We start from the raw sequence: 10,391 nt of genomic DNA on the forward strand, positions 1-10,391 counted from the left end.
GCAGTTAAAAGCAGTTCATCTCATATCACCAGATCAAAAAGTAGAATATATATGTTGATTGTCATTTCTAGGAAATGTGACAATCACCATTCTGGTTAATACTAAGATATGATAATGAGAGTGTTGTACATTTTTGTTCAAGAATTCTTGTGGATCAACATAGCATGTTCATTTAACACACACAGTAGGATACATGAAAGAATGTACAACACTGTAGACTCTGGTCCATTTGATAAAGTATACCTATTGTTTATTCTCTCAATTAATTGCAAAGACTGTTAGTGGTTTGACTATGAATTTTATAAGTAAAATATTTAGTGTACTTTCATTGATACATATACTTATATAGTAACAGTACTGTTTCCCCTTCAATTGCTTGTGTTTACTGTCAGTAGTACAAAGAACACAATCGACACCTTATGATGATATTATTTGCAAATTACTAGATCTTTTAAGAGAAAGGAAAACAACTCTTTCAAATTCTTATTGTGCAACATCACCTGAATTATCAACTTATCATCAGTGAACCAATCAATGACAGTCTGTAAATTTGGTTCTCATTTGTGTCTTTGATTGGTATTTTGTGGTGATAAGAACCTCAGTTCCACCAGTTTTTTTTTCTTCTTCACAAAACAAAGTTTCAAACAGCGTATTCAGCGTTTTGTTTTTAGCCACAGTGATCTCACATTTCAGATAAAGAAAAATATTTTAGACCACAGACCTAATATTATTTAACCTGATTATTGAAATACATTGTTAGCATCATACATTTTGTTCATATATAGGTGTCAACTGTGTTCTCCCTGTAACTTTATGAGATGATAAGACAGAAGATCAATCTATAACAGAAGATTGTAAGATCTATTGGCTTTGGGGTTGCATGTCTTCTAGTTACAAGCTTGCTGTAATGAGTTGGTTACCCTCACTCATAACAAATATCTAAAGCACATTGTACTCTGTCGACAACTACATACTGGATACAGTTCTGGTTAAACCAATGTCTCATTCATCTCTCCCAATTGTGGATTGTATTACACTGTTGTCATACTCAGTTTGAAAGTCATGTAGACAAAGTCACATTGACTTGAAAATAATCTCAAGAAGTTTTTGAAAGGGTTGCTTGGATTTTACATAAGTATTTAAAAATATTGGAATTGTTAAATGCAATTATCAACATTCTTAAATGATTTCTAATTGAGTATGACAGTGTGTGCTATTGGTTTACAGGGATTTATCTAGACCTACACAGAGGCCAATATTCACCCTTATGCCTGTAGTAAATGTCTCTTACAGTTCCCAGTATGAATGAAAATTTTAAATATCTTAAAATTCCCAAAAATAATAATTCATATTGAATATTATCACAATATTTTCAAAATTTGTCTACTAAGGGAACTTAGTTTTGAATCCTAGATAAATCTCTGGGTTTGTTTGTATTAATTTTCATTTCTTCATTCATATAATTCCAACTGTTGTATCACGATGATCGATTTCTGTAGAAAATATTCTGTGATGTAGTAAATTTATGCTTTTATCTGTTTTGATTGTACTTTCCTGTAATATAAGAGACTTAAACCTAAAAGGATAAAGAACATGGCCTAACAGATATAATTATTTTCATGAATTGATTTATGCAGGAATGTTTTTATCCCCTATCAGTAGGGTTGGGGAGATTAGCTTTATGTTATAAGTGGATGTGCAATGAGGATACTGATGTTTTCTGACATTGCAGTGATGGTATGTTTTTATCTTACAGGCATCTGGTGCACACGCGGGCAAAGAGGACCCTAGTGAAAAGAATGATGTTAACTCGAATAAGTAAGTGCATGATTATTTCAGAGTTTTTACTTATTTTCACATTATATTTGAAACCATTTGATTTCATGCATTGGTACAGTATGGCGTGCCAATTGATGTTAGTACTGTTATATTACTGAAACATGCAATGCCCATAAACATCATTTGCTGCACAGATGACCACTATGGGACAGCCATATAAAACAACCTTCAGTCACTCAATTTACCCTTTGTTGTATTAAAAAGTAAATGGGTATTCACTTAAGAGGTTGCATTCATACCTTTGATCATATTCTGAATGTACCATCACATGTTGATGTAAGATATGTCTGTTGCAGGTCTACTGCATCTGCAGAGGATGATCAGAAAGGAAGCATCAGCTTTTCTTTCACAAAGACAGCTCCAGCCAGGATTGAGACATCAGCTGCCTTTGCACCAGAACCAGATGAGGAGCAGAAAGAAAATGATGAGAATAGCAATACTGAAGCTGTTCCTGTGAGTAGTGGAAAAACTCCAGATTCCAAAAAAGAGTTTTCCTTTATGAAGATCCTCAGCAAGGATGACAAAGAACTGGACTGGCCTCAGGATATGATTCAGTACACCAAGTGTGAACCAAGTTTGAGCTTCAGTTGCAACCCTCTCTATTTTGACTTTAGTCAGTTGTTGAAATCCAAGCCTAAAGCTGTAGATCCCTTACCAGAAGTGAAAGCATTACCAGAGGAGGTTCAGGAGAGTAATAAAGAAGTGAAGGATTCTGAGGTTAAAGTGGAAAATAGTAAAACTGAGCCCAAGCCTGTTGAAGTTGAGAAAACAGAGAACACTGAAAAAGTAGAGGTAGAAAAGGAAGAGATATCCGATAAACAAGAAGGGAAAAATGACAAAAAGGTATTTGAATTCACAGCTGAACAGGTGAAGAGTGAAAAGTCATCAAAGAGAAAGAAACGAAAGCATAAGAAGAAGAAAAAGCATAACAATGAAGCTGTTGGAGAGGATAATGCCAAGCCAGCCGATGGAGATGGTGAGGACAAAGATAATGTCAAACATAAAAAGAAGAAGAAAAAGCGGAAAAAACATAAACATAAGACAGCTGATGGTGAAGAAACTGTTGAGAAGAAATCGAAAAAGAAGAAGAAGAAATCAAAGAAAAAACATTCTAAAGAAACTGGAGAGAACCATGAGGGTGGTGAAACTGAGCATGGGCCATCTGATGAAGAGAAGGCATCAAAGAAATCTTCACGGAAGAAATCAAGGAGAAGAAAACGCAAACATAAAACAAATGAACCTGACACTGAAGCTGTCAAAACTGAAGGAGCCACTTTAGAGGGTGATGCAGATGTTCCACCCAAAAAGAAGAGGAAGAAAGCGAAGAAGAATAAACTTGTGTTAGAGTATAAGGACACTGCTTCATCTGAGTCAGCAAGTGAGAAGACAGATGTGAAGCAGGAAAGTAAGCTTTTGGTTGCTAACGAAGGGGAAGCTGATAAGACGCCCTAAAAAGTCACTTACTCCAAGAAAATCTGCAAATAATGTCAACAAGACCTCTGGAGATTTAAGGTCAACTTCAGGACAGGGTGAAATGAAATCCCCACTGAATAAGGTGTGTGGAAAAGGAACACCACAGAAATCACCACAGGATGCTAAAAGTGGAAAGAAGATAAAGACTCCTGATGTACAAGATGGTAAAACTGGATCTTTGAGAAAGAGAAATGCAAGTGAGTCTACGACTGAAGACTTGACACCTGCAAAGTTACAGAAATCAGAATTAAAAGATAAAAGTCAGAAAAGTGAAGACACATGGAGCAAGATTGAAGGAATCTATGAAAGCAAACCTGCAGATGATACCAGCAAATCTAAATGGGATACCAGTGAAAGTGAAGGTGAGGAGATTGAAAAGGATTCCAGGAAAGAGGAGAAAATTCCAAAGTGTCCAAATGGAGGATGTAATGAAACCGATAATAAATCTGGAAATTCTAGAAGTGAAAACAGGGACAATGATAAGCAGAACCTTTCAAATAAGAGTCGAAGATCTTACAGCTCATCTTCTGACTCTGACCGATACAGTAGTAGGTCAAGAAGTCGATCAAGGGCAAGTCGATCAAGGGCTAGTCGATCACGGTCAAGGTCATATTCACGGTCTAGGTCCAGGTCCAGATCTCGATCTTACAGATCACGTTCACGTTCTTACCACAGTTATAGTGATGATTCCAGGTACAGCAGGTCAAGGTCATCCAGTCGTTCAAGGTCTGGAAGAAGCTACACAAGAAGTCATTCTCGCCACAGGTCAAGGAGAAATAGATCATACTCACGGTCCTATAGCAGATCAAGTAGATCAAGTTACTCAAGGTCAAGAAGCTCCTCCAGATCCTATAGTAGATCAAGGTCTTATACACGCTCTAGATCTCGTTCTAGACACAGATCAGGTTCCAGGGGACATTCCTACAGGTCATCATTATCAGCAAAGCCGTCAAAACCAGTACCTGCAATTATTTCTTCTAAAGATAACAGTACCAAGGAGGAAACTCCCAGTGGAACACCTGCAGTTGTAACACCAGGGGAGGAAAACAAGAAAAGCAATTTAGATATCCCTCTACCTGCAAAGGAAGAAAAAGATGCAGCAACAGTACCTGAGAAAAGCGATGCTAAGCAACTTGTAAATATCCCATTGCCTCCACCTGGACAAACTGATGGACAGTCAACAACTACCACCAATGCTAGTTCTTCAGGAGATGGAGATTCTTCTGTTGCTCCACCTCCACCACCACCTGATGAGCACATGGGAGATTATGGCCCAAACATGGGCCATGATATGATGCATGGTATGAGACATGGTATGCATCATGATATGGGAATGGGACATGATATGGGCCATTACCCTAATATGCCTCCACCACCACCACCACATGGATATGGACATGGACCTCCTCCCAGAGGAATGTTTTTTCCCTGGTCCTCGCCCTGGACCAGGACATAGGCCAGGACCAGGAATGGGACCAGGAATGGGGCCAGGAATGGGGCCAGGTGGTCCTGGAATGGGAATGGGTCATGGCCCAATGGGACCCAGAGGTGGTCCTGGTATGGGTCATAACATGGGGCCAGGAAGACCGATGGGACCTAGAGGTCCAGGACCAAGACCTGGAATGGGTCCACCAGGCCCAGGAATGGGACCTCCAGGTCGTGGTGGTCCAGGAATGGGACACCCAGGGCCTGGCATGGGTCCAGGAGGACATGGAATGGGTCCTGGTGGCCCAGGTATGGGTCCAGGGCCAGGAATGCGTCCTGGACCACCAGGGTCAAGGATGGGACCCCCAATGAGAGGACCTCCAATGAGAAACCCAGGACAGTTTGGACCACCTCTTGGTATGGCCCCACCGGGGGATGCGAGGTCCCCCTCTAAACAGAGGGCCACCTCCTGGAATGGGACACTATCCACCCAGAATGATGGGACCTCCAGATCACATGAAGCCAAGAGGATCGCCTCCACCACTTCCACCTCCAAAATCACCATCACCTCAGCCACCACCACCCCCAAAGAAAGAAGAGGAAAAGAAAGAGGAACCCAAACCAATGGAACCCCTCATTCCACCTGAACAAGCTGAGCAGTATCGGGAAGCTGCAACAACAAGCAGTGAAACATGCAAGAAGACAACAGCGAAGGCAGAAACAAGCAGAAAATGGGGAGCCTGTTGAATCAAGCTCTGATGAAGATGAACAAATGGATACAGAAGAGGCTGCAGCAGCTCTAGCTGCAGCTGAAGCTGCTGAGGAGGCAGCAGCAGTTGAAGAAGCACAGACTATCTTGCTACCAACTGCACAGTCTCCTTTGGTACAACAGCCAACTTTGATCCTACAACAACCTATTCCTAGTCCAGTTCAGTTTGCACCGACACCACAACTAATTCAAGCTCAGCCACAAATCATAGTGCCACACAGTGCAGGAGTTATCAACCAGATGGGCATGCCTATTCAAGCTGGTGCTCCAGTCATTGCCATGCCACATATGGCTGGCGCCACGCCGATGTCAGGAATGCAAACGTTCCCCATACAAACCCCAGGAGGTATACAGCTAGCATCTGGTCAGTCCCTGCACAGTCAGCTCTTAGCATCAGCTCAAGGAGGCATGCACTTCCCGGCAGGTGTGGGTGGCTTTCAAGGCATTCATGGCCTCCAGACAATACAGAACCTTCAGCAACTTCAAGGCTTACAGAGTCTCCAAGGTATGCATGGTGTTCAGGGTATCCAAGGTATCCAAGGTATACAAGGTTTGCAAGGCTTGCAAGGCTTGCATAGTTTGCAGGGGTTGCAGACTGCGATCCCTGGTTTGCAGCATATGTCACAGCAGGTTTTGATCCCTGCACAGCCACAGGGCCCTGTCATTCTCATACCCCGGATTCCACGCCCAACATTGTGATGAAAGTGTCATATAGAACAGTGGTTATTGCTTCAGTCAAGTTCAAGGTGCTGTGGAAAACACGTAGTGTAGTATGTGCAAACGGTAAATTATAAAGTGCAATCATAGATCTGTTGTTATTTTTGACAGCTACCAAAACCTATTCTGTGATATGCTTTTGGTGTGATTATAACAAATGTAACAGATGTGATTGTGATAGTCTGACCTGTATGGTCATTGTCCACTGAGAAATATGACCACCAGCCTAAGTGAATCTGTGTCTTGAACTGAAACAGGCAAGTTCACCACGACAAATTTCAAGGATTGACTCATTGGATGGATAAAAAATGAGTCCCGTCAGGGTTATGATCAGATTAGACATGGAATACACATTGTCATGTATGACAAGTTGTTGTTATTATAGATGACCCTCCCAAGACATGCTGTTGCTTATACCTAGAGAGGACTTCCTCTTTCCTGAAGTCCCTTAAGTTGATGCTAAGACAATCAGCAAACAATGGAAACTGTGGCTGCTGCATAAACATTTTTTTTCAACCACAGTGTGTGAAAGTCATTATTACATTATAGAAAATAATATATTATAGAAAATTTGCCTTTTGTTGCTGGACTGTTCAGATATGTAAAATGCTTGCTATAACTTTAGTGTCATGCATATGACATGCTGCTCAGTGCCAAATGGTGCCAACTGGAAGACAAACAGTGAATAACTTTAGCAGCGATGGGATATATGATGTTTCCAGCTGAATATGTAGTGAAATAATGTCTCATGATGCAGTTTGAAAATCAAGGTGTATAGGAGTAGACAAGGTCGTAATTACTGCATGTCTGTTGCTTCCTGAAATCATGATAAATGTGCTTTTGACATAAATGATAGACATGGTCTGTTGGAGTTTTACAGTGCTAGAGTATGACTTAAATTACCCTGTGTCAGTCTACTCAGTTAAATCTTTAAGGTGTTTTAGTGAACATTGTGAGTTTCTTTTTACCAGAACTCTTACATTAATGGCTGCCATGCCTGGTCTGGTTAAGGTAATGCCTCTTAGAGCTAATCAGGAAGTATGTAATCCCCCAGTTCTGTGATGCAGATAAAACCTGTATACCTGTGGATTGTGACGTTTTTAACATGTGATTGAATATACATAGTTTTTCACATCCAGAATGTCTTCATCTTCAGTTGAAGGAAGGAGGCAAAACAAGATTTTGTAAAATAAACTTGAGAAATGTAGGTAGATGTGAATTTTTTATGCTGTTATGAACTTTCGCTTTAAGGCTTAATGTACTAACTTGTGTATCGACTCTAATGATGAAAGTTGAATCATGCCACATTTCTGTGCATATGTTCTGGCTTAATATTTATTTTATTTTGGAGTTTTATTTCATTTAAACAGTTTCAATATTTAATTATTATTTTTAAATAGAGGTAAAGATTCATTATAAAATCAGGGCTATGATTCTTTGTTGTCATGTATGTGTAAATAGAAAGCATATGTTTATGAATCTGAAACAATCGATGAAGTGAAAGTAAAACAATTAAAGTCCTTTAGTTGTATTTATATACTTTCATTCATTTATGAAGGAAATAATGTGTGAAGAAAATAATGAAATTATTGTAGTGATTGTTGATTATTAAGTGCCTTAAATGTCATTAAATTTTCAAATTAACAATAAACTGAAACAAGTACCGTGTACATGCTTTTAATAAGAAAATCACACCAGCCTAATGCCAATAGACAGCTCTACAGTAGATTCCAAATTTTGTCCCAAGTAAAAGGGGTTGTGCCTGAACACTCCCAGGTGATTTTATTGTCTCATCATTTGAAAACAATCATTATTTTAATCAAGTCATTAGATGTAGCTATTTATCTAGCATATTCACATACCGATTGATTCATGATGTCATTGTTATTATTTATGATTCCTGAGATTGTTTTATTTGTGGAAACTGGAATATACCTTCCTTCTGTGTCACAGACATTTTGCTTTGGTCATTTTGACATTGTCAAAGCAGTTTTCTAGAGACATTACTTCATAGCCATAAAAAAGAAATAGTTATTTGCCTGTGACCATGAATTTCATTGTGTATTCCACTGTTTCGATATGAGAGAGTTTTGTACCCAGCTACATATATGCAAATTGTTGAAGATTGTATTATAATCCTTGCTCATCTGTACAGTCAATGGTAGTTTTAATCTGAGGTCTTTTTGCTCCTAGGTCAAATGTTGTCCTGTTACTCTGACCAGTCAGAATGGAATGTGTGATGTATGCAGCATTGTAACATAGCTGTTGCCTTCTCAGAAAGTAAAAAATACCAAGATGTCTGTGTTTGTTTATTCTTATTAGTGGTCTTTATGAAATTGGAAAACATATTGCTCTATTCAGAACTGTCTACATACAATGTCACTGTTTGACAAAAGAAATGCTAACCCATACATACAAGAAGTCTTTTGTTCTGTGCATCATGAATGATGGTTTCTATATTAAGCATAGGTTAATAGAAGCATTTGTTCCTCGTGTGGAAGGTTCCTGAGTGCCACTGTTTGAACTAGTGGCATAAAACCCATCTTGCACACTCTGAACAGAAAATGCCAATGTTAACTTTGTGGAGTTCAGTCAAACCCAGGTAGTTTGTTTGAAGTAACAGTACAGTAAATTCTTGCACGAGGAAAAGTGTTTCGAAGCATGTTTTACCTGGGCAGCTATTAGTCTATATTTTGATATATGAATAATATTTATTAGGAAATATCTGATTTTAAGAATAATTAAAAATCAAATATTTAATTTCGACCAATTTGATGATTTTAATATATATTAAAATTCATCTGAAAATTATAAGTATTAGAATAAATAAGAACTTTCAGGTTTTCATTATTTGCCATGTTCTTCTTTTCTGGAATAGAGACTTTTCAGATTAATCATATTATATTTTAGAAATATACGACATCGCTCTGATCCAAACCAGAACCTTCCACCCAGCACTATAGACTGTTTGCAGTGAAAACGTAATCAATAAATTTCACTTTAACCCAAAAAGTTAATCATTTAAATCTCAGAATTTTATTCATCTCAGGATAAAAGTTGTTTAACAAACGATCATAGTTTCAAATCGCTATTATTGGTTTGTATTACAAGGGGGCAACCGCAGTAGTTGGAACAGTGAAACAAATGCTCAGGCCAACCCTACTAGATCTCGGTGTTTCATTTAATGTACATTCCCCCTTGTAATACAAACCAATAATACGATTTGAAACTACGATGGTTTGTTAAACAAGTTTATCCTGAGTTGAATAAAATTCTGAGATTTAAATGTTCAGTTGGCAAGGTAAAATTATGAGGATTCGCAATCTTAATTTCACTTTATTTGATTTACTTGTTTGTTTCAAGTGAAATTCATCGGTACGTTTTCATTGCAAACAGGCTATAGTATCAGTCACTGTAAATTGCAGTCTTCTGTGACTCCAGTTGCAGATGTGAAATGTCATATTTGGTATTACACTTCCTTAGTTAAGAAACTGACATTTTTGTATCCCATGGGAGATTCGAACCCACTCTCTCCCAGTGAGACACCAAATTTTCCACAGCCTAACCCACACAGCCATGAGTAGATTAGAAACCCTGAATCATAGGTACAGTGACAAAGGCACATCATTAGGGCACAGCAGATCTTGGCAGATCCAGTGAGGAGTTGCACAATATTATTATCCCCCGCTGCGCGTTTAGCATGAAGCTGGTGATGTAGTATTAGGCTCCGTCCGTCCGTACATACGAATTGGAATATCTTAAGAACCGTTCACTAGATTCTTTTTATAATTGGTACCTAGGTTCATCACAGTATAAGAAAGGTCCAAGTAAGGTTTGGTGACCTGACGTTTGACCTTGACGTTTTACCTGCATGTTAAGCTATCTCAAGAACCGTTCACTGGACTTTCTTCATATTCAATACAAAGCTTGATCTAGGGAAGGCGCAGGGCCCAGTCGATTTTGGTGACCTTCACTTAATTTTCAAGGTCACAGAGACACTTTGAAGATTTGAGCATGTTAGCCTGAATTGTCAGCAAGATATTTCAAAAACAGTTCACTGGATCTTCTTCAAAGACTTTCAAGACTTCCCTTAAATGTTTTTCAAAAAGCAATTTCTTTAGTACTATTTTTGCATATTTCATACACTATGACATTCATGTCAGAGTCA

The 10,391-nt window shown here is 38.7% G+C and overlaps 1 protein-coding gene across 1 annotated transcript in view; it reads left to right on the forward strand.

The window, feature by feature from the left end:
- The window catches only part of LOC124262666 (G patch domain-containing protein 8-like), a 52,703-nt gene extending 44,180 nt beyond the window's left edge, over nt 1-8,523 (forward strand). Inside the window, 6 exon segments of the mRNA XM_046697174.1 lie at nt 1,757-1,818; nt 2,136-3,286; nt 3,288-4,762; nt 4,894-5,046; nt 5,134-5,403; nt 5,405-8,523. Of these exon segments, the coding sequence (XP_046553130.1) occupies nt 1,757-1,818; nt 2,136-3,286; nt 3,288-4,762; nt 4,894-5,046; nt 5,134-5,403; nt 5,405-6,205 (3,912 nt within the window). The 3' untranslated portion in view covers nt 6,206-8,523.
- Nucleotides 8,524-10,391: the final 1,868 nt, after the last annotated feature.

This window comes from Haliotis rubra, unplaced genomic scaffold (genome assembly GCF_003918875.1).
Source record: "Haliotis rubra isolate DU_JTF1 unplaced genomic scaffold, ASM391887v1 Scf85, whole genome shotgun sequence".
NCBI classification, from domain to species: domain Eukaryota; kingdom Metazoa; phylum Mollusca; class Gastropoda; order Lepetellida; family Haliotidae; genus Haliotis; species Haliotis rubra.